This window comes from Choloepus didactylus, chromosome 7, assembly GCF_015220235.1.
Source record: "Choloepus didactylus isolate mChoDid1 chromosome 7, mChoDid1.pri, whole genome shotgun sequence".
Taxonomy (NCBI): Eukaryota; Metazoa; Chordata; class Mammalia; order Pilosa; family Megalonychidae; genus Choloepus; species Choloepus didactylus.
Genome location: NC_051313.1, coordinates 18349703 through 18375330, shown reverse-complemented (window position 1 = coordinate 18375330; position 25628 = coordinate 18349703). Strand labels below are relative to the sequence as shown.

At 40.5% G+C, this 25628-nt stretch overlaps 1 protein-coding gene across 1 annotated transcript in view; it reads right to left on the bottom strand.

Moving 5' to 3' along the window:
- Positions 1-24613, bottom strand: part of ARHGAP18 (Rho GTPase activating protein 18) — a 136808-nt gene extending 112195 nt beyond the window's left edge. The window contains exon 1 of the mRNA XM_037842957.1: positions 24435-24613. Within this exon, the coding sequence (XP_037698885.1) occupies positions 24435-24547 (113 nt within the window). The 5' untranslated portion in view covers positions 24548-24613. The remainder of the gene's footprint in view (positions 1-24434) is intronic.
- Between the last annotated feature and the right edge of the window lie 1015 nt (positions 24614-25628).

Sequence of the window (25628 nt, the reverse complement as noted above, 5' to 3'; positions counted from 1 at the left end):
TGGTGGTACTGTGAACAACTGATTGTACGCTTTGTATGACTGCATGGTATGTGACTATATTTCAATAAATTTGAATTATTAAAAAAAAAAAAATAGTCTATAATAAGTAATGAGTTTTCCATATACCACTCTGTTATCAACTCTTTGTACCAGTGTCACACCTTATGAGTATATTACACTAACATTTATGCCTGTTGTGCTACTCTGTGTGTTACATGCCATTAAAGAACCACTTACAAACATGCTCGCCTTCAGTGCAGCACCGATGCTTACAATCCCATTAATGAACCATAATCACACCTGTCCTTTCCAATACCATTAAGTTCACCCTCATTATCATATCTGTATATATTAGATTATCATTCCCCCTTCACTAGATTCTGTCGATCCCTAGGTCCCCTATATTCTACATTAAAATATATTTATCTTACATTATTCAAGGAGTTCACATTACTGATAACTACAATCTCTCCTTTTGTGTCTCAGAGTAAGTTTATTTGGATTTATTCTATTTGGAGTTCGTTGGACATCTTTTATTTGCAGATTTATGTCATTTAGAAGAGTTGGGAAGTTTTCCCAAAGAATGTCTTCAAATACTCTTCCTAGCCCTTTAATCTTCTCTTCACCTTCTGGGACACCAATGATTCTTATATCTGTGTGCTCCACATTTCCATCATTTCCCTGAGATCCTTTTCAAATATTTATTTTTTTCACCATTTGTTCTTTTGAGCTTTTGCATTCCATCATTCTGTCCTCTAGTTTACTAATTCTTTCCTCTGCTTCGTCAAATCTGTTGTTGTGTGTCTCAAGAATATTTTTAGTTTGATCAACAGTATCTTTATTTCCATAAGATCTGCTATTTTTAATTTATTCTTTCAAATTCTTCTTTATGCTCTTAGCGTCTTCTTGATGTCCTTTATGTCCTTAGCCATTACATTTAAGCTGTTTTGGAGATTTATGTATACTTCTTTGATTAACTGCTCCAAGTTCTGTGTCTCCTCTGCCTTTTTAATTCAGACATTTGAGTTGTCCATATCTTCTAGTTTCTTCATCTGTTGTATGATTTTATGTTGTTTTTGGCCTCCTGGCATTTGCTTATCTTGATAGGGTTATTTTAGGATATGCAGGATTATTTAAATATTTACCTATAATTTGTGTGAGCTACATCTTGGTGGTGTGCACTTTCCCTGTCCTACAAGCAGATGGTGCTCTTGAGCCACTTCTTACTCCCAAGCCAGATCTCCTCCAACTTCATCTATGCACTGAATGGGGTCCAAACCAGGTAGAAATCCAATCAGTGCACCAATTTTCCACGTGCACTGGGTACTGCCCGCCCTGTGAGAGAGGAGCAGGTCTAGTGCAGTTCTGCAGGGAGTCAGCTCCAAGACACAGTGGTCCCAGCAGTTCCTGGGGCTGCAGGTGGAGTACTCTGGGCTGCACAGCTACATGTCTCATCTTCCAGCTCAAATGCCCCACAGTCCCTGTCTGCTGTGAGCCCACACATCCCTGGGATTGTAGGAAGGCTCCTGGCAGTTCTCTGTAATGCCCTTACCTCTCAGTTGCTCCCCTCCACACTTGTCAGCCAGCTCCAACTGCCCACCCCAGCGGTGTTCCAGGCCAAACACTCACCCATCCTAAACACAGTCTCTTGGCTTCTCCAACTATATCCTCACTATGCGGTACAGAAGTCCATGCCCGGCCAGTGACATCCTGGAACTCCTATTCTGGAGCACTTTCTGTCCTTTATCTTGTCTTTCCATGGAGGAGAATTTTGCTTTGTCTCTCTTAGTCCATCATCTTCCTGGAAGTCCCCAGCTCTCTTTTTAAGACTTCTGGCTCCTCCCTGTGGCTTTCTCTAAGGACTCTATTGATAAGATTAAGACCCATCCTGATTCAGTTGGCCACACCTTAACTAAAAATAACATGTTCAAACGGTCCTATGTACAATGTCCTCACATTCACAGGAATAGATTAAGATTAAGAACATGCTTTTCCTGGGGTATAATTCAACCTACCATAGCCAATTACTAAAAATCTTATTCATAAATATTTATTGATATGGTTAATGCTTAAGAATGTCCTCCAAAACAGAAAACATCCTGATCTGGGAAACCTAACATGAATGGCTTGTACACAAGCCCCATTTATTTTCTTCCCACTCCAGATCTGAACTGAAGTATAAATTCTATCCACAGCCTCTCAGCCAAGAATAAAAATACCACAAAAATACCATCAGAATGATGCCATTATGAATATATTTCCATTTTATTTGGGCTATTAACCTTTTTTGCTTTCATAAATAGAATAAAATAATTCATTTAATTGCTTCACTGGCTCACAATACAGCAACATGAAGGAGATGCAAAGTGAATAGCAATCTAAAATCCATGGCATATTAGTCATTAGCTGTCTGATGTAGGACAAGCAGGACAAGCACTGTGAGACAGTCAAAGACATAACTCAGTGAATTTCACCTTTTTCTTCTCAAAGAACTTGGGGAGCAAGCTCACAGGTCAGGTAATCCATTCATCCCTCTCCTCATTCACCGGCTTGCCTTCAAGTAGCAGACGTTGCAGCAGCTATACGATAAGTCTCTTGTTTCCTTTCCACTCTTTCACCATGCAGTATCCCTCACCACAGCAAGAAGACTATATTCTCTTGGAGGGTACAGTTTAACTTACTAAATTTATAATGTAACAGTTGTGCCAATAGAATGTTCTATCATTACAGAATCATAGACTTTTAAAAAAGAATAGGGCACTGGAGATCGCAGTTATGAAAGTGGCCACTGCATCAATTTCCCTCCCACTTTCTGGAGAAACCCCCACCCCTACCCCAGTTTTGGCTGAAACAAGGAACAGACAGTATCAGTGTGTATATTAAATACGAAGGAATGCCAAGGTCACAGAAGACATAACTCCAGCTTTGCAATACAAGAAAGCCCAGCAATTACTCTTTGCAAAAGCCAGAATCCTGACATGACCACTGACGAACTTTTTGCCTCATTTCCATGTGGCCCCAGGCTGGCATCCCTTTCTGGCCCAGTCGCCAGAGCAAAAGATGAAGTCTCAGAGTCAAGTAGCAGCACAGATCCCAGAGGAATTAACCTATGGCCATCCTCAACCCAGCCTGTAAATGCAATCTCCTCATAGACATCAGCTGTGGGTAGCTGTTAAAACATGGATTTCTGATACTTGGTGTTAAGAGGCAAATTCTTAAATTCGATTTGGTTAAAAATCAACAAAAGTCCCAGAGACAGAAACATACAGTTTTAAAGCATCACCACATAATCAGCAAACATTTATTGACTGTGCACAGAACACTGGCACTAATTAGAAGTTGAGATGCAAGATAAATAAAGAGAACAATATGTGCAATGCTGTTATGGGTTTCCATTCTAAGACGGATGCACTAATTGGACACAGGTAGCTGGGAAGAAAGAAGGGGCTGAGGCAAGACACAAAGAGAATATGGTTTGCTTATTGAAAAACATGGCACACACAATGCACTGGTATCAAAGAAATACAGACTCATAATAATGCATTTTTGTCAAAGGACATAGCTTGATAATAAGACCATCACCAAACAGCTGTTCCATTTCCTTCTCTCCCTCAAGTCTGCTTCTCCCTTTTTCTTTTATTGCTATGATTAAAGTAGCTATCCCAGACTTAAATTATTCAGGAAAAATTTTTTTTTAATTTGGGGTGGAGGAAATCAATATAAGGTTGCAAACAATTTATTTGCCAAATAAACAACTTATATCAGATACTTATATAAACAACTTATGTCAGATACTTCCCCATTCTGGTTAGAAATATAGGTTATAAAGCAAGAGGAGCACCTAACAACAAATAGGAGAGGAAGAGAGAGAAATTCTGATGAGTCAAAAATGTAATAGAGAGCAGACCTGGAGATGGCAGGAACTTACTTCCCAGTTTTTACTAGGGTCAGCCCTATTCACCTTAGTGAGGCAATAACAAGGAACCAATGTGTATCTTTGTCTAAATGGAGAGGAAGAGGTGAGTGAAGATACTGTCAAAGATTTTACCAATTTTTAAATGATAGGGATAACTAAAGAGCTGTCTACATGGGCAAGTTTTTCTAAGGAAGGAATGTTGAAGAAACACTTGAGGAAAGATGATTAAGTGTGGATTGAAAAGGGAAGAAGTTAGAGCCCAAGAAACAGACAATGGCAGCATGAAATGACTGAAGTGCAGATTAGGTTATGGTGGTTGAAAATTAAAGTACAGATCTGAAAAATTTTGAGGAGAAAAAAACAACAAAGCTTAGTAGCAGCTCCTTGTGCTGGGCTGCGGAGAGCGATGTCAGCGATGTCAGCGATGACTCAGATGTCAGGAGGGGAGAATCCGCAGGAGTATCAGTGACAGGAAAGGAGGGAGAGGAAGTGATGCATGAGATAGCTCCGAAATGCTATAAATAGGTACATAGCTGTGGTTTCTCCAGCTAAAATGCATGTGTGAAACATTCTGCATTCTAGGCCTTGGTTAAAATGTAACTAAAGATTAACTACACAAACTGTTGCTTTAAGATGTGTCCAGAAATGCACATGGAACAAAAAAAGAATACTGGAGGAAATTCATTTATTAGTGGCTAGTTCCGGAGTCCTATTATAAGGGACCTTTAGTTTCTTCTTTGTACTTCTTTTAGTTTTTCCATATTTTCTCTAATGAGCCTGTATTACTCGGTTGGTTGAATTTGTGATATTTCATAACTGAATACTAATATCAGCTTTCCAAGTTTCATGGACACACACACACACACGCAGCAGGTGTTCATCTTTCTGAAGTATTATGGGGCCTTTAGCACATTGGGGGCACCCCAAAACATCATTAATATAGCAACAGAAAGTAACATCTGGTGAGTTTTGGGTATTTTACATATTTCAGAAGTCCAAAGATTGGCCCTAATTCAGCCATAGTGTATTACAAAGGCCAAGAAATTTTAGCCCAATATAATAAGTGATTTAACCCAAAGGCTCACTTAACCAAAGACCAATATCACATGGAATTGTTCACTAAGATCAGTGAAAAGCCCTCCAGAATAAAAGAAGACATCAGCATTAAGATTTTCTAGTAGTAAATACAGCAGTTCACGGTCATAACAAGAGGAATGGGTGCTTTCAACATAGCCTGGGCACATCTAGTGTGCAAGTTCACTGAGACAGAGAACACTCATAACACTGTCCTAACTCTACCCCAGACTCACGACAGTGGACACAGTGTGTATGAGGACAGATTCTGGAATCGGGTTTGACATCCAGCTCCACCCCTTCCCCAGCATGTCACCTTGAGCAAATCACTTAATCTCTGGGCCTCAGTTACCCCACCTAAAAGAGAGATAAGAATTATCTCCATAAAATAGAGAGAAAATAGACATATAATTACAGTCAACTATATGTGGATCAATATGTATAAAGTGCATTGGACAGGGCCAGAGGAGTGGAAGACTCTGCAGAAGGGTTAGCTACTATTGGATGTAATTTCATCATAAAGCAAGATGTTGAAAAAGCCCAGCCTTCCCCCAAATTCTACTTAAATCAACCATAAACGATGCTAATCATTTCACTGGTGACTTGAGAGTTTTTCCATGGTCAAAAATACAAGGTTGTTCTTTTCCTCCCATTTCCTCTTATTCTCCCCTCTGACCTACATACAAAGATTAATGTTGATAGTAGAGTTCTTCAAAAATAACAACAGCCTAAGAGTTGGAGGCCTATATAATTTTCCTCACTGTATTACTGTCTTCCCTGCTCAAGCTCTCCCCTAAGTAACCAAGGAAACTTCTTTACTCAATAATGCAGTATATGAACAAGAACTTTCTAAAGCAAAGGCAAGTTAACCCTACCATAAAGGAAAAAGTCTATACTAAGGGAAAATTAACATGTGTTTTATAAAAGGCAAATTATAATTCCTAGATCTCCCACAATGCAACACAGCCTCTTGGAACCCAACTCTGAGTATTTCCTCAAGTCACCTCCATGGATAAAAATCTTTTCCCTGCCGGGCTGTCCATTTGGGTGACAAGAGCCAGCACGGGCAGAAATACTAACTGCTACCAGTGCCCAGACCCACTCCAGGGGCTGTGATCACTGCCATCCTCCAGCCTGCTCTCATCTCCACTGCACTCTGTAGGCTGGGCTGCTCATCTCCTAGAGAGCTTGTCTTTTCTCAGGCATCCAAGAGGCTCCCCCAGACTGATTACCAGGGAGTGCCGCCAGAAAGCTCACCACACCCCCAGATCTGGTCAATCAGAGTAGCATCTCACCTAGTGCTCCACCAATAAAATACCAGGTCAAAGGTTCCTAGTGTAGGTAAGCTGCCAGATGCCAGACACTTACCCAGATTTCCCTTCGCTCCTCATAGGAGCTTCTTCAAAGCTCAACCTCTTTCCTGGGATGTAGAGAAAGCCAACCATCTGGATATTTTGAAAAAATATGGGCAGACAGTTGCTGAGAGACTTCAAATGGAGTCAAGAGGTCACTCTGGAGGGTATTCTTATATGCTATATAAATATCCCTTTTTAGTCTGTAGTGTATTGGAATAGCTAGAAGGAAATACCTGAAACTATCGAACTGCAACCCAGTAACCTTGAATCTTGAAGACGATTATGTAACTATGTAGCTTACATGGTGTTACTTTGTGATTGTGAAAACCTTGTGGCTCACACTCCCTTTATCCAACGTACTGACAGATGAGTAGAAAAATGGGGACAAAAATTAAATGAAAAATATGGTGGGATGGGGGAATAGAATGTTTTAGGTGTTCTTTTATACTTTTATTTTTATTATTATTTTATCTTTTTTTTGGAGCAATGAAAATGTTTAGAAATTGTGGTGATGAGTACACAACTATACAATGGTACTGTGAACAAATGTGCACTGTGGATGACTGTATGGTATGTGAATATATCTCAATAAAATTGAAATTGAAAAAAAAGAAAGAAAGAAAGAATATAGGCAGAGAGCTTCTAGAATCCTCAGATTTGCAACCATACAACTGTTTATACAGATTTTAGGCTTTCTACAGATTCTCATTTCTTTCAGAAATCAGGGGGTCAACTTTCACTGGATTCTCTACCCCCACAAAAAAGCATTCTTTATTAGCATATACACAGTTTCATCACTTCAGGAAGACAATATGATGCAGGTGCTGCACAGGTACTCAGCTTCCTTGCTAGTAGGGATCAACCTCTATACACCATACCCTTGGGACTTGCAACTCTAGTTCACGGGCCTCAAAGAAATTGTAAAATACCACAGGGTCAGACCTTGCACATTACTGCCAATGGTAGAAATGTTAACTCTGGAAAAGCCAAGGGGCTGAGGGTGTATTGAGAGACCACGGTGTGGAAACCTCACCCTTGCTTGTGTGGACTGACAAGCAATAAACATCTTTCCTCTCCCCAGGCACCGAGTGGGACTCATCAGGACACCCTGGGCTCAGCTCACAGCCCACCTGGGTAAACTGCCCTGATGACTTGGCTTTAATTCTCTTCCCTGAGCAACGTAAGGAAGTAGGTCAGCAATTTGTGTTCTAGGAAGGCAAGCTTCACTGCAGGAAATGACAACTTACTTTCATACAAAACTCGTCTCTTCTAGCCTGCACTTTACCTGTGTTGACCATCTCCTGTCTACTCCTTACACTTTGTCTATCTCTGAATTCATCCACAGTCTTACTGTGAGGAACTCCCATAACAAGACAGATGGAGAGACGGTCTCAGATGGCAGAAGAAGTCCAGGAGGGACCAAGTGTTTTTAGTCATTTGCAATGGGCCTATGTGCTTCACATGGGTTATCTCATTAAATCCTCACACCACCACTGAGGCACAGGCAGGTTTCTCAACCTGCCCAAGTTCACATAACTAGTAAGTGATAGGTCCAGGATATGAAATCATATAGCCTCACAGTTCAGTGCCTCCTCTCTCACCACAATGCCATTCCAATGTATGTGAGCCAGAACAAGTAGATCCAAGAGTCCCTGATGAATGAGCTGGGTGTTCCGAAAAGTAGACAAATCACAAGCAGACACTAATTGGAAAAAATCCCAAATCTTCATTTACGATTAGCCTTGAAGGACTGCCACAGATTGGCCTCAAACTCCCCTTCCAGCCTTTTTTTCCTCCTCCTTCTAACCAAATTAGAATCCTCACAGTTTTAACCCCCAACCAAAACTCTCTCTCCTTGGAAGAACTTTTATCTTCTTCCTTCAAAGACAAATCCTACCCAACCAACCACAGCAAGATGAAACTTGCAACTTGCTTTCATCCTTTTAGTTGGATAGAAGACATTCTTCCTTTGCAAATGCCTGTATAGCAATTCTAACTTTTTGTCCTGTGTAACAGATATGTGACACAGCTCATCATCCATAGTGGAAATATACAAGTTCCTGACATGAGTGTATCTCTACACAACATAGCATACATAGCACAGAACAGTACACTAAGTACCAACTCGACAAACTCCAAGGAGTTAAAAGATGCCTCATCATTGACAGATGATATGCTGGGTAATGAAAATCAAATATAGCTGCCACCAGTGACAGTGTTTCCATTTTTTGGAGATTCAGTAGACTGATGATAACTGCATGCATCTGTACATATTACTATTGTGTAATATAAAAATCATATAAATAATTAAAAAATTTTTTTTCCAGCTCCCTTGAGGATCTCAATATTACCAGGTCATGAAGAGGCAGATTCCAAGTACTTCTTTAACATCCAAAAATGTATGCACTGTTACTCTTCTTTATCTAGAATTTATTGAAAAAGCAGAACAAAAGCTCTAATCATAAATTTCTAGAGGAATGAATGGGTGCTACCACTAAAGAGCACTCCAGCCTCAGAGGTCTCCTCAGGAGCTTGGGAACAAACTTACCGATCTCTAGCATGAAAGACCACAGGAAGAAACCCAGAAGCTGAGAGACAATGAATCCTGTGTGCAGGTGAAGATGGGAACTTCCCCCATGAAGAAGAAATGGGCACACAGTAGGTTGCCTTATGTACCTCAGCAAAGGCATGTTCTTAACCTCAGTCTGCATTCCTGTGAAAAAGCACGTGTTAAACAGGACTTTGGCAGATGCTATTTTTAGTTAAGGTGTGGTCAACTGAATTGAGGTGGGTCTTAATTCATGTTACAGGAGGCCTTATAAACAGAAGAAACCAGAAGTCAGAAAAACACGAGAAGACCAGAAGCTGGAAGTTAGGGGGAAGCCGGAAGAACCAATGAGAGGAGAGAACATCACCACATGACAGGAGGCAGTGATACAAGCCAAGGGACCCCAAGGGTCACCGGCCACCAGCACCTAAACGCTACGGACTTCAGGAGAAAGCAAGCCTTGCCAACGTCTGGATTTTGGACTTTTGCTGGCTTCAAAACCGTGAACCAACAGATTCCTGTTCTTAAGCCAACACATTGTGTGGCATCTGTCATGGTGGCCTGGCAAATTAAGACAGGGCATTTGTTGTTCTTGCATTTGAAAACGTCACTAGAGTACTTCACTCAAGGACACAGGAATGACAATCAACTTACATTAAGGGAGCCTTTTTGCACAGTTTCAGAAAATCATTCAAAGGGTGAAGGCAGAATGCATACACATGGGCACCCTCTGATTTACCACCGATTCCTCTATTGGGTCACCGGAAAAAATTCATACTTTTTTTAATATTCTTTTTCCATGGGAACCTCGGTAAAAAGTACTCCTGGGAAAAATACTTCTTTTTCTACCTCCTTCACACCTGGCATTTCAGCTTTCAAATTTTCATTCAGAAACTACACAGAACCTTGACCACTAGGTCAATTTGTCATTTAATTTCAAAAGGATGCTAATTAATTTCTGCTTTAAAATCATTACATAAATTTGAATTACATGTCTAATGTTAATAATGAGAAGACATACAAGCCCTTTGGCTTAACAGTCCATTTTTAACATTTCATATGTCATGAAATCAATATAAATTTCTGCCCAAATAAACTGTGTATGTGTGTGTATGAAGTGATTTACATGGAGATTATAAGTAAAAATGTACCAAATGATTTATTCATAAAATACTACTATCTTCACAAATGTACCTAACTCAAGTGGTACATGTCATGAAAATGGATAAAAACCACAGCTGAACTAAATATGTGTTCAGCAGACATATTGCTACAAATGCTGTCATTAAGGTGGCTTAAGCACAAGTGGTAGATTTTACCCTAATCAGGTTCATTCATCATTATGTACAACATACACATTCTCCAAAATGCAAACTGATTCATGTTTCAAATATAATAAAACATGAGGACAATCCAGGCAGTAAAGAAAGAGGTGGTTGTTTACGTTACTCACAAGTACAATTTTAGAATCCCTAGATAAGCTTTGTTTTCAAACAAGTAATTAATATTTTTCTCATTTACTTTTACACAAAATGTAAAGCAAACAAAGTACTTCAATGGGGGCAAATACTCACTTCTTATATGATTTCCACAATATTAGGAAATTCTGTTAAAACCTCTGGAAATGAAAATTCACTTCAATGCTATCACTGTTTATTCAAGACAAACTACTCTTGAGTTATTAAAAAAAATAAAAAATGCTTGTAGAATGCATGAAACCGGGCAACGACTGCTTTACGTCTTGATCATTTACCTGTTGAGCATTGTTCCTTTGATGAGAAGCATAATGTACATTATACTATTACACAGAATCCTTGCAATATAACAGAGTATTCAACCATTAAGTTAGTGAAGCAATAAAAATGACATGGGGGAGGAGGCAGTGAGGATGGAAAGAGGGGAGGGGAAGGGAGTGAATGACCCAGAAATGGTCACCTTCAACATAAAAGCACTAACACTTTCCCCAACCCCTTGATAAAGGCCTGCAGAGACTTTGGCCCCAGCCCTTATCAGCATGGGGCCCTGACAGGTGGGGAAATCCACTTAAAGAACAAGGAGATATAAAAGGGGGTGGGGAGACACTGGATCAGCCAGATCCTTTGCTGTTAGTTATCTCTGAGGGAAAATCTATCTCAACCTGGAATGAATCCTTGTGCACGATAACATTTTGCTCCATTTTCAAATCTACTGTTTCAATCATTTCTTCCAGATGCTTGGATTATTAAGACTACAGGTGGAAATTTGAAGGGCGGCTCTTTCCAAGTATTAAAACTGGCCATGGCTTCACAGAACACAATTTCATAAAAGACATTTTTCCCCCTAGGACTTAACAATTAGAAAATAAAAGAAGGTACACCTTGTACAGGTACTTCCCCGGTCATCTACCCAGAAGCATACTCAAGGGGGCATGAATCACCCCACAATGGCACCAAATAAATGGCCTCCAGCTGATATGATACTTCAGCCAGTGACTGTGTGAATCTTCTCCCACCCAGTCTGTTAGCAGGTCCCTAATGGGCTGCCAAGGGGCTCTGTACCCTCCTACCTGCAGGTAGGAGCCCTGCTAACCCATATGCGCAGGTGCCTGATGCCCCTCCTGGTCAGCCAGCAATGCCCTTCTCTGTCCTTGGCTGCTCCAGCATGCCACCCCATTGCCACAGGCACCTTGGGGCAGCCTCCTCTCATGGCCCCAGGTCCTGGCAGGGGCTGGCCTCAAGGTGGGCACTGCCAGCCCCTCTGTAAGCCAACAGGAGCACCTGTGCCTCCACTCCATAACTGCTTTCCTCTTCCAATCCCCTGCCCATTTTTTGGTGCATGACCCTGATCTTAAGGGGACCCCCTTTCCCTCTGGGGAATCCTCTAGGACCACAAAGAGGGCTGAGCAGCCTGGGTTTTATTATTCTATTTTGTTTTTGCATTGTGAAATGTTTCCTCTTTTCAAAATGCATGCATCCTTCCAACCTGCAAAGAGGCAGGTTGCCCAGGAGTTTAGCTTTCCTGAGCAGGCCCTTCTCAGGACTCTTCCATTAGGTCTGGCTCCCCAGCAACACAAGGCTCATACTTTCCTTCACCCTTCCCATCCTCCCTGCACTGGATCTGCAGGATTAGCAGTTTTGGAAGATCCCTCCATGCAAATCATTGACCCATGTACTCATTAAGGTTTTGCTGTCAAGGAGCCTAAAATGGCAAAGAATTTGGGGCAACAAATACAAAAGCATACAGATTTCACCCAAAGAACTCTACTGGGTAAAGGCAGCACAGGATGGCACCTTAGGAAAGCAGCAATGGTCTGAGTAGACACAGAATTCTATTTTTGCTAAGATTAGCAATTTGTGGCAGCAGGACATTTATGGGCACATGTCACGCAGGGACACCTTGGCCTGGAAATCAACTATTTATAAAACAGTCCTAGGTTTGGGACCAAGAACAAGGCAATCCCATAGCTTCAGCTTTCTAACAAGTTTCAAATTACTCTGCCTAAAAACAGGGAAGCTCCTGAAAGAGCTGCACTGAGGTGATCACTTGGTCAATATCTATAAAACAAGAAAACCGAAATGCTATGAACAATAGCCATAGCTAAGAGATAGTAACAAATGTAAGGTCTTCAGCCAGCCAGCCCTCGCTCACCACCTTCTTAAATATTTTCAGTAATTTCATCAAAAGCCCTTTTGAAACACCAAATAGGTCATTTTATTTTGAGACCTCTGGGTCTGTGGCAGGCCAAGATTTTAATGTCCTTGAAGCCTCAAGAAGTATTGGAATGAATTTATTGAGTGAAAAGAAGCTGTTATTAGCAGTGGTGAGAATTCCTCACTGTTTCAGGGCCAAAGGGAATTGCTCATTTGGATTTCAGTGAAAAGTTCTCGTGATATGAAAAAGGTACCGAGACTATGGAGCTCGCAGGGGAAGACGATGTGGACAAGCAGCCACCTTATTGCCCTATTTGGGGAGCTAAGAAAAAGCTGATTATTCATCCTGTATAGAAAAGTACCAACCACTTAATGGCAGGGATAATGGTGGTGGTAGTGTGCTAAAAGGCATATTTTGTTACTTTGTCATGCTGGGTCTGGGAGATTTTTCAATGCGTTTGCAGAGGGTTCCCGAGTCACAGATGCTTCCTGATGATGAGAGAGAGCCTGGGGCTTTCTTCTGTGCTCTATCTACAGGAACCCTTACTTCCCCAACTGCCACTGGGCCCCAACACAGCCACAGCATCTCCAGGCAGCTGCTTTGGAAAACTCAGATCAGAGCTGACAGTGAGGACTTATTCCCCTGAACAGAGGCTCCACCACCGTTCAGAGACATGTGGTCTCTGAAGGGAGCAGGACAACAGCTGCACATCTTCTCCATCTCTTGGTAGAATGAAAACAACCAAGGTCCAAATCACAGTTCAGTTCCATACAAGCTGTGTGCCCTGGGACCAGTTATTCCATGTACCTGACTTTTCACTTCTTTAAAAGGAGGATAATAATGCTCACCTTACAAGGGATTAAATAAAATTTCATTTTAAAGGGCTTGGAATGTAGCAGTGCTTAATAAATATTTGATTGCCTTTTCCCTTTCTATGATACAATTTGTCCCAGTTACAGAAACAGCTGACCACAAAACCCAGGGAGACACCTCAGTGCTACACAAAACGATTTAGTCAATGGCAGAATTTAGTAAAACTATTGACTGCTTCATTGCAGTAAACTGGATGTTGGGGCCTGAAGGTAGTTGAGGTTATTCCCCCAAAGTGGATTGCTGGGCACTAAGAGAAGCCAGGCTGGCACAACCTCTCATGACCAAAGCGAGCAGAGCGTTTATTATAAAAACTAACTCAAACCACAAGACAATCAAATGTTCTGTTGAAATTTAACTTGCTCTGTACATACCACTAGCAATCATATTCCCAGTTCATATATGTTGGAAGCAAAATAACTCCTACAAACGGCACAATGGTGAAGGCTGACAGCAGATTGCCCAAGCTGGAATCCAGCCCCGCTGTTTACCAGCTACAGACCCTGAGTAAGTGACTTTCCCCTCTACGCTTCCGATTCTTCATCTGTAAAATGGGGACAATACCGCTTACATCACTGGGTTGTTACCGGGAATAAATGAATTGCTAATGTAACCTCTCTGATTTATTGGCCGTGATCCTTACCTGAAAATCAATGCTCTGCAAGAAAACCCTAACCAAGATTATCCCATTCTTTCAAATGCAAAATAATAATAATAATGATAATAATATAGAGCACATCTATCCAAAACCCCCAACCAGTTTTCTAAAACATAACTCACATAGCAAAACTCCAACATATAATTAACTATCAAGTTAGAATGTAAAATGTTTAAAGTACTGCATACTAAGGCAAAACAATGATTGTGGTTAACATTTCCTTCTAAGCAGTGACATGGCATATATCCTCTTCACAGTATATACTTCTCAAATGTCTACACTGTATTTAAAAAGGTAATAAGATATTTCTCCCACATTTGTGTTTAAATGTGTTAAAAAATGCATTGATAAAATGCATTGAGGGGTTTGGGAAAATAAATATAAAATTATCTTACGAAAACATAAGTCAAAAAATGTTGTATGAGTGACTCATATTTTATGAAGCTCGAATATTAAAAAGTCAAGAAACTTTCTTATGGGAAACACATTCTACATGGTATGCCCGTATCTATAAAGAAATAAGGGCAGTTTAACAACAATAACAACAATATATAATTATCACTTCTACTACTACTACACAATCTCACTAATTCCTGAGTATACAAGTTTTAACATTTTCCCAAATATAAAAAGGTAGCAATATTTGGGGATTTTACGAATTGTGTTCCCAAAAAATTGGTAGTAAGTGTTTCCAAAAAACAAAGGCTCCCAAGTTAAATAAATTTGGATTATGCTACTTACTAGAAAATCTCCCTATCTATCTTTCAGGAATTCATAATACACATTGGGCTATTATATGGTACAAGAAGTCCTGCAGTAAACTTTGTTTGCATCGAAATATTAGACACAAAACCCTTTCTGTGGAACACACATTATTATCATTCCACACACAATTTGGGAAACAGGGATCTAACACTTAGGATTATTTACCAGAGAAATTTTGTTTTAAGCAGACTAATGCAGTAGGAGTCTTTCCTGAAACATGTAAATAGTTACTAAAATGAGCCTTTCCCTTTTAAGGATGCCTAGCCTGGCCATCTTCAAAACATGTAAATAGTTATTAAAATGAGCCTTTCCCTTTTAAGGATGCCTAGCTTGGCCATCAAGCTTCAGGCTTCAAACTAAGCTCAAAAAAGGACTAATTTTTTTCCTTCACTGCAAAATGGAGATGATATGATTTCTCACCTATATCTGCTATATAGGATGAAAAAAAATGGTGAAAATTTATTTCTCTAAATAACACTAAAATCTTAGGAATTAAGTGACAAATAACGCATTATCATCACTTCTACATACAGATCATTTAAATGTACACATGAGGTTCCACAAAAATACAAGCAGATATAAGCTGGAGATACAAAGTATTTTTAGGGAAATTGAATCATATTCTTATCTTAGAGTATTGTTTTAAGAAAAAATAATTTTCCTTATTTATTTAAGGGGAAAACAATTTTTCCTCCGGAGTTCAGAGTTTCGTAGTCACTTACCTTCTTCTTTTCTTTGAGGGAAGTGTGGAAAGAAGCAAAAACAGTTTAGTAATATGCAGTGAAGCAAAAGTTTCTAAACAAAAAAGAAAGGAAATCCTCTAGTGACGCTATTTAGACATGCTAAGGCACAATGATAACAGTTACTATACACTGCTAAATGTAACGATTGTTCTGGGAGTAGAAAAACCAAGTACCTCAAATACTGGTAATTAATTTTCATATAGCCTCTGGACTCTTTTCCATATGTAATAAGTGGTCTCAAAAACATCATGTTATCAAAAATACTACATCTGTGCCCAATAGTCCCTTAGAGGAAATATCACAGGATGTAAACAAATAAGGGCCTTTGGCAATTTCATTGCCATCAATGGAGGAAACTGCTTAATTTACTCTACTACAAAGAATAATGGCTAGCTAACAGCTCCTGCGAACTTACTACCTGCTAGGCCCTGCCTTGTTCTGTACAAGAAACTCACTTCCCAGTACTCGATTCTTCCCAAATGCAAATTGACACCTGTGCCTAAACTGAAATCAAATTTAGATCCCCTTTTGAAAAAGATTTTGTGAAACGCAAGCATAATTTTTGGGTGGGAAGAAAAAAGGCTCTATAATAAATTGTCCAGCAAACGAGGAAAACCCAACCCTTCTAAAATATTAATATTAATCAGTTAACAAATATAACTGAGTTCCTGCTTTATGCAGAGCACTGGATCCATCTGGTGCTTAGGATAAAGAAATATTAAAACCAGGCCCCTGCTTGAGGCATTTATGTGCTCAAGGAGTAAAAACCTCATGATAATTTCACCTAACAAAGCCAGGCATAAAAGCACAAAAGCATAAAAGCATATATAGAATGTGCATATACTGATCTAGATTTTTGAAGTCAAGCTCCAGAAGACAAATGTTTCAGTGTAAGAGCAGTAAGTGAAAAGACCAGGAAAGGCCAGAAGAGCCACATACAGAGAGGTTAGAATGACAACTTGGTAGCTTGTCACAAAAAATGGCCACCATCAGCTCTCCCTGCTCCTGTGAGCAAGCCACTCCCCCACTGAGAGGTGACGCTATTCCTCCATGCTCTTCCATCTGAGACGGCCTGTGGCCAACTGACCAGTAGAATATGGTGAAATGATGCTGAGAGACATCGGAGGAAGGTCCTGAGAAGCTTGTGGCTTCATCGAGACCTCTGGAATCCCCACTCTGAGGTAAACCAGCCACAGTGTCTGTCAGAAGTCAGATTCTCCTGAAACTACTGAGCCCTGTGGAAGCCCAAGCTGGCCATGCGAGGAGGTTGCGTGAGGAGAAAGAGATGACCGACCAGTCCAGGAGCCAAACACAGACATGAAGAAGGCTCTGAAGACACTGGACTCAGCCCACCACAGATGTGAGACCCCAAGAAAGAAGGTGATCGTGACCCTCCGGAATCAGGAGAGAAAATTATTTCAAGCCACTGAGTTTTGGGGTGGTGTGTTAGGCAGTGACAGGTAACTGAAGCAGATCCATCCTTCAGGCTCAGGGTCATAAATGGGTAAATCCAACCTGCACACAGGATCTGTTTGGCTTACTTGGTGTTTTAAAAATGTTAGCTACCACTTACTATGAAAGCCCAAATTTTCTAAGGCTTGCACTTTACAGTCATCCACGTCACTCACTTATCATATCATCTGTTGCGCTTCTAATGAGTCATAAGTATACAAATCTCACTCTAATAAGCAGGGTGCAAAGAATTAATATACTTATATATAATTGCCTAAATATATCCAGTGTGATGACATAGCCTTTAAAACAGCATGCTTCAAAAGTGCTATAATTCAAAAGAATTTTATTATGGAAACACTAAAGTACATATTCCCATTTCCAATAATAATAATAACAAACTATCAATAAGTTATTTAGAGAAAATAAGATACTATTCAAATATACTTCTATATTCACCTAAATAATTTCTGTTATCAGAAAATGAACCACAGTTTGGCCAATATTATTTGAACCAGAGAGAAATGCACAGGCCCACACTTAGTAACTCTAGTAAAAACATTAATTATAGAGTAAGTTGATCAATTTACATGTTTCTAGACCACCGATAAATAGACTAAGCTCATTCCAACATTCAGTTGCCAATTTACTTTTTCTTATTCAAACTAAATCTCAATCACTCAACAACTATTTTTTTTAAAGCTTTATACCTCAAAAGACAGATCCATTCCAAGGCTTCCTAAATATGATAAAGAAAATGTTACTTTAGAATCCATTTGAATTATACTGTAAGCTCCTTCAGACCCCAAATTATTGCATTTATTTTTATTCTAGGTTTATCCTTTTCACCCAGCAAGGACCACCATATTCTTTACAGTTGTTTAAAACACCTATTGAGATTTCATTTAAAACAATTTAGAAATTTAAATCTTCCATATATACATACACTTAATGCCTTTCTGAGTTATTCAAATCGTTTTCTAGGAGGAATTTGAATGTTATGCTGTTCATTAACATTATACAATTCTTACTACTTCCTCAAAATAGACATGATAGCTGATAGACATCAGCATTCAGAAATAAACCAGAGCTCCACAGCCAAACCCCCCAAAATTTGAATTCTGGTGGGTGCCATAATATTTTTTCTACACAACTCTAGTTTTATAGCAGTAGCATGTTACAGCATTTCCCACTTCATTAAATTAAATTATACAGTTTTGGTATGATTCAACTAGGACCACAAGGACATGTGTCAACTTCCACCTTCCTGAATCTTCCAAAAAAATGACAAATTTAAAGAAGTACATATTCCTAATGGTAGACATGGAAAAAGATATTGATTACGGTATGCAAAGTTCTCATGAACCTTGAGAAGGACCTTGTACTATAAGATAAAACTAAAGATGGCAGAATTAATAACACTTTCCCCTCCCAATTAACCACGGTCTTGAGAGGCAACAAAGAAATATTGAACCTTAATCCCCAAATGAGCTAAATACTGTATTTGGGTTAGAAAAGTTTATTTCTTAACCTGTTGTTGGGAACTCAGAACACATTTTCCCATTGCAACAATGCTACAAATAAATGGTGCTCTAAATTTTCTGGATAGTGAAAGGAAAGAAATCTTTCAAACCCACAATATGGCAGAATTGGAAAACTTGCAGAACTATGGTATTTAAACATATTTGTCCTCTTCCATTTACGGAAAATGGCTTCTGTATTTCTAATTAGCATACATCTCTACCTTTCTTCCAGTTCTCCATCTCATCCCATCCTCCAGTCAGTGGAAGCAGCAAAGCTGCCTGTGCTCATGAGCCATCTATAAGCAGGAGCTACTGAGTTTATTGGAACTTGAAGAGCAGGTGCAGGGAGGGATTTGAGAAGAACTGGCCAACAGGACAGAGCAGAGAACCTACATTTCCTAGCCTAGGGCCTAGTACACAGTTCAGAGTAAATGCATCATGCATATTAGAGAGGAAGAGAAGAACCAACAGCACCATTTTCAAAATTTCACCCTAAATGGGAAGGCAGAAGAGCACAAGGAAATTACTCTTAAGAAAGGAGTGAGCTCAAGGGGAAATGTTTGGGGAACACGTCCCCCAGATCTGTGCCTTGGACGTTATACCTTCAGCTTAGTTCTCTGTTTCATAAACATCACTCCTTGCTTACAAGAACAACAGCTGTTCATTAAGTACATACGCATATTTTAAGGGAAAGGGGGATAAAAATGATCCTTTTCTGAATACTTCACTATAGCAACAGCAAAAATCAGTATTAACCTGCATATTCTAATCACCTAAGGTCAGTTTGCTCTTTGAAGAACATGCAGAAGAAACTTTTCCTTTCTGTACACTAGACAGTTTTCAATCTTTTAGAGCAACCAATGGTTTACAAATTTACATCAGCCCAAACTAAATCATGCATGCTATTCAAAACAGTCACAGAAGAGGTCAATTAAAAGGAAAACGTCATCATATCCCCAAATGAAGCAAAGGACTGCCCAGTTGGAATACTGGGTGCATCTTTTAACAACTCAACAGAAAATTATGGATAGGACTTCTAAAATAATCAACATTTAAAAAAAAAGCTACAAAAAATACTCCTATGTCATGAAATTCAGGACTAGGTTGATCTAGAAAACAATTACTCATAAAGACAGGATAAAAATGCATTCGGTCACAAAATCCTGCAAAATTAGTATGATAAATATGCCTTAAAAGCTAAGGTTAGGAAATGTTATTTCATATATTACATAGTTGCATTATAAAAACTCATTATTACAATCCCTTCCTTCACCAAAAAATATACAGAACTTCAGATAGTACACTAATAATACAGAAGGAAAGAATTTTATTAATTATGTAGTACATAGATTTTTTTTAAAATGCTGTGTGGTTTGTGTAACATGCTGACTTTTAACGCTTCTCTCAAAAAGATGTTTCTGAGTTGCATCCCCCAAACTGAGTTTTAGATCTTGTCCAACCATCTCCCCTATTGTAGATCTGGAAGTCTTTCCCCATTTACTAAATGGCAACTCTATCCTTGCAAGTGGCTGAGGCTAAAAACCTTGCAACAATCTTTTTAAGTCTTCTCATTTGCTCATGTAGACCACAACCACCTGGGAACCCTGCAGGCTCTCCCTTCAAAATATTTCACTGCTCAACACCTCCATTAGCAAAACGACTGAAACCCTGGTCCAAGCCACCATCACCTTCGCCTCGAGTGCTCCTACTTTGACAGCCTAGGCCCAACGCAAGCAGCCACAGACTTTTGAACCTAAATCTGCTCTGCTTCTCCCACACTCAAAACCCTCCCCAGTGGCTTCCCAATGGCTTCCCAAAGTCCTCAAATGGCATACAAAGCTACCAGATCTGGCTTTCTGACTTTGCCCCCCATAACTCCTCTCTTTACTCTCACCACCCCAGCCCTGCAGGTCTGTTTGACCCTCTTGGCTGGCTGTAGTCTTAAGGCTTCTACACTCCCTACTCCCTCTGCCTGGAAAGCTCTTTCCCTAACGCTATCCCCTAGGTATCTGCGGGGCTCGCCCCACTAACCTGCTTCAGGTCTTCATTTTCCACTCTCCCCTTCCCTCCATAGACACACAGGTGTTTGCTGTTTCATTCCCCAGTGTAGCCCCAGCACCAGAAACTGCCCAACACACAGTAAGAGCTCAATAGGTATACATGTGATGACAAGGGATTGGTTGGCTCTGCTTAGGTATTTTGACAGAACCAAGGAATGGGAAAGACTTAAAAAAGTCCAGAGCAAAGCTAAGCGTCTGAAGATGCCCAACCTCCTTCACCAGCTCACAGAGCAGGACAGAAAAGCAAGGAGGGAGCACCAGTCTCTGTGCCCAACAAGGATCTGCCCACATTCCACTTGCCACAAAGGCCACTGTTTCCAGGCCCCAACATGACCATACCAGCCTGTAGGCTGGCCTGCCATATGCCACTGCCACCAGTTCAAATCATAAATGTTGCTATGGATCAAAAAGACATTTCCAACGTCTTTCAAACATCAAAGGCCGGAATAGTTACCTTCTGGATCATGTTATATCATTTAGCTAAACTCATGGAGAGTCACCAGGTTTCTTAACATGTGACAAAATTATATTTATAAAATGTCCCTGAAACTAGGAAGAATATGGTATACACTGGAAAGCTCAATAATTTCTTTCCTTTTTTTTATCTGGTGTTAAGGAAAGTGACAGCTAGCCATGAACCGGACATTGTTCTACCACAGATCCTCCCACTTTCTCCTCCCAGAGAGGTCAGTGCTATGATGAAGTTCAGTTTACAAATAAAGTAGAGAGTTCAATACTCCTCCAAGGCCATCCTGCAGTGAGAGGGACAATCAGGATGCTGAACCCAGATAGGCTGGTCCCTGAGCCCAGGATTTCGGGGTTCAAGTCCCCCATGTCACAGTGCCTCTGATACCAGAGGTAAATGGGACCAACAAAACAATACTTCACAAAATTAACCCCATCAATTTATTCATAGAAAAATAAAAATAACTAAGACATAAACTTATATAGGCAGTTATATTAAGGAATTAAAAGATCCGAAAAGAAGGAAAATATCATTTGAAGTTAGTTTGTCAAATTTTAGCAAAAAAAAAGATACAATACGATCAGAACAGTTTTTCTTAAAAAAAAAGGAAACTCAAGAGAGAACAACAAAAATAGATAAAATACAGCATTCTGTGGAAAATTGCTTTTCACAAGGAAATGAGAAGTCCATTTGAAAAATTAGCAATTAAAAAAAGTTTTATAAATATAGCTACTCATAAATTGTAGTTTCCTTTGGGAACATCTGACTGCGTACAAGTCAGACAGAGCAACTAATTTTAACCTATTTCTTCAAATCCTGAGGTGTGTAGGAGGAAACATAACCATGCTCCTCCTTACCCACCCACCCCCCAAAAAATGAAAACAGAATTCTGCAAATATTTGAGAGGATTTACACAGGAGTAGGAGGAATTCCTTAATCTGGCATTCAGTGAACAAATGTGTCCTGATAAAGAGGGGCAAATAGAATGGAATGAAGGGAATTTTAGACTAAAAGATTATTTATAAAAATATTAATTAATTCCCCACTATCTCAGTTTTGCAGAAGACCAAAACACCACCAAAAAGGACCTGGTAAGGCAAAGCTAAAAATCATAAACATTTTCTATAAATATCTTAAATCGTACACACAGCCCTTTATGCTTTTTAAAGGATTTAATATATGCTTTAGTTCACCTTGTTAAGCTGAATATTTGATTAAGTAGTTCATCATCCATATTACTTAGAGAAGACCAAGTCTTGTGATAAGTGAAGTTAACATTCTGCACACCCTCCCCCACTTTTAAACAAGCAGGAGTGAATGCAGAAGTCTAACTTTGCTTCTTTTAAGAGTTTTTGTTTGGTTTGCTTTGCTTTAAGAGCTTTTAAAAATAGACATCAACCATCAACCCTGCCCCTTGGAGCTGCTTTCCAAAGCTCCAGCACCAGCTCACCAACCCAGTCAGCACCAAAGCCCTGTGCCCACTCTCCCCCCTCCCCACCCTCCACTCCACACCCACACACCCATATTTGGTTATTTTTGATTAGTGACCCTATCCCACCCTAAAAATTCCTCCTCCTTCCATCCAGCACCAGCGCCACCCATTTCCAGCATCCCAACCCTGCCAGGGGAACCAAGGTGCCTCCCGAAGTAATGAAAAGCCTATCTGATTGATTACTCCATGCTTAAGGGTAAAAGCTAATAAAGACTGCCCCTCCTTTCTCCTTTTACCTTCCCTCTGAGCCCTCAAACCAGGCTTCCAGTCTCTCCAGGCAATATAGATAACCTTCCCCAGGAGATTAATTCAGTGGCGGAGATTAATTCAGATGTGTGCAAGAATATGGCAGCCAGAAGGGGAGCAGCTATGGCCTGCGAGGGCACCTGTCCACACTGCCACCTGGTCAAGCTTTAGCATAGGGTGAGAATGATCCGTTCCTCTCAACCCACTCAGGTATAGGCCACCCACAATGAACTGTAAAACTGCAAGCCACAGGCCTTGCAACAATCTAATCTGGGATTCCAGTCCTCAAGATGACAAGGAGAGATTTGGGCTAAAGGTCCGTAAGGTTCTCTCCAACTTTTACAATCCAAGATCCAAAATTCAGCTCAGATTCTCAGGCCATCCCAGCCTAAAGCCATTCGAGAGTGTGCTGAGCTTGCACAATTCTGGCAGTATTTTGACTGTCACATGGAACCAAGTTACGTCTGGTACTGCAAGTTAGCAATGCATCCCTCATTCTACAGAAAAATGTACTGAAACATTTTATGATCTCCCACACAAAATGAAATGGTCACATATCTAAAGTGCAAACTGCACTTCCCTTTTATCTCTGGAAATGAATTAATTCAATGGAATACACACTGTGATTACTATGAGAAAAAAGATCTGGTCAGCCTGGGACCAGGGTGCATTATAGTCGTTCCTCTGAGTTTTCCCCTCCCCCGCATTTAGGGATTTTTAAAACAAAGTGAGAGAAGGCATTCTTTCAGCTCAAGGCATATGCATAAGTCACATAAGAACAAAGAAGGGTTTATTATCACTCTAACCATTGAGGAGGAACTGTGCTTCCTAATAACTTGGTGTGCTGGGCTGGCAGGTAAGGGTTTGCCTTTGCAAGCTTCCAATTTATATCTAAGACTGGAGGCAAAAACATTCAGCTAGTGAGAAGGTCACTAAGGGGAGAAAGGGGGGGGGGGGGTAAGTACCTGGGAAAGAGAACAAAGTACACAGATAGGAGAAAGGCACTCTGCGCCTCAGTGGTATAGAACATTTGCCCTCTATAAAGTGATTTAACATTAACCACGTTTGACTCGGCCGCCAAGTACTACCTCCTGACAAAACTCTTTTTTAAAAGCCTGAAAAAAAAAAATCCACATACATAAAAGAATGTGAAACGTACTGCCACAGGCAGTCTTGGGCTTTCTGCCTAGAGGTTTGCTTACAGCGAGGAGAGAAAAAAAAAAAAAAAAAAAAAAAAACACTCTAATAACAACAGCTTGTACAGCGAGCAGCCTCCCTGCTTTTTTGGCAGACTTTCCCAACTAACAGATCCAGTGACTGTGCCGCGAGCCCATTCAAGAATTCCATCTCATGGGAAGTGTTTCAAACAGAGTCATCCGAGCTATCAGCACTTGCAATGGCACCTGCTAAGCAACCAGTCTGACAGACATAGCCCTAGCTCGTCCTTATCCATCTTCACCCATAAGCAAATGGGCTATTTCAGGCTCCAAAAGGATGAGGTCAAAAGTACACGAAAAACCATGCCAAACACTTCTGCAGCTGCATGAGGTTAGGTCCTGCACGCCAGTGTCCGTTTCTCCCCAAAGCAACAGCCCTGTCACTTTTTTCCTGGAGCAGGTAGGAGGTCTGGACTTACCTGGAAGGGACCTGCTGGTCCCCCTTTGCACGGCTCCCCTGCAAGGCCTGGTCCTTGCCGCTGGGGTGGTAGGCAGTTAGTACAACTCCCTGGGAACTGGAGAGCCAGCTCATGGTGAGAGAAGGGGCATAATTTCTGTGATCTGGACACAGAGAAGGGGAATGAAGTTCCTGACTCGCCTAGCAACTCCGCTTATTAGCATGGGCCACTCCTCCTCCCGAGAAGGGTGATTCACGCGGGGCGGGGCGCGCGGGCCTGAAGCGGCGCTCCAATTAGAAGCCGGGACTCCGCGCGGTGTCTCAACCCGGGGCCCGCCCAGCCCAGCGGCCCGGAGCAAGGAGCGGGGCAGGCTTGGAGCCTCCGCCCCGCCCCCACCCAGTTGTTCTGATCTGATTAAACCGCCAGATTATATACTCCAGTCGTCGATTTAATGTCAGTACAAGCCGCGCAGGTTCGGGAACAGTAAATAACTGCAGAGCTTCCCCCACTCCCCCATTCGGGTTTCCATTTGATAATTTCTGCTACTTGTGTAACGTGAGTAAGGGCATTTCTTAACCCTTCACGTGCAGCCTTAAAGCAAATTGTGGCAAAAACCAAGGAACCTGTGGCAAAACCGGGCGGTGCAACTGACAAGAACAAGAAAGGCTTTACCTGTTGTGCCCGCTGAATGTGGTTTAAGGGGAAATTTTAGGTGTATATATGTTACCAGAATAAAAATCGAAAGAAAACAAACAAACAATATACAGAACTGTACAACACAGCGAACCCTATTGTAAACAATGGACTATAGTTAATAGTACAATCATGAAAATGTTCCTTCATGAATTATAACAAATGTGCACACTAAAGTGAGGTGTTAACAGTAGGGTGGTATGGGGGAACTCTGTACTTCATGTAATTATGCATGATATTTCTGTAAACCTACAACTTCTCTAATCAAAGCCAAAAATTAACAAAAACATATTTAAAAAGTATTGTGTGCCCTGGAATGCCATCTTCTTTCACACAAAAGCCAAGGCCTAATTTACCTCTTGCTTTGTCAAAACACCCTTCAGTACCAAATACAGACACTTCTACCAGGGTGTCACTAAAAGTTATTGCTGAGTATAAAAACAGTACCTAGCCTTTGGTGACGGTCTACTATGTGCTGTGCTCTGTGATGAGTGTTTTACATGTATGAGCTCATTCAATTCA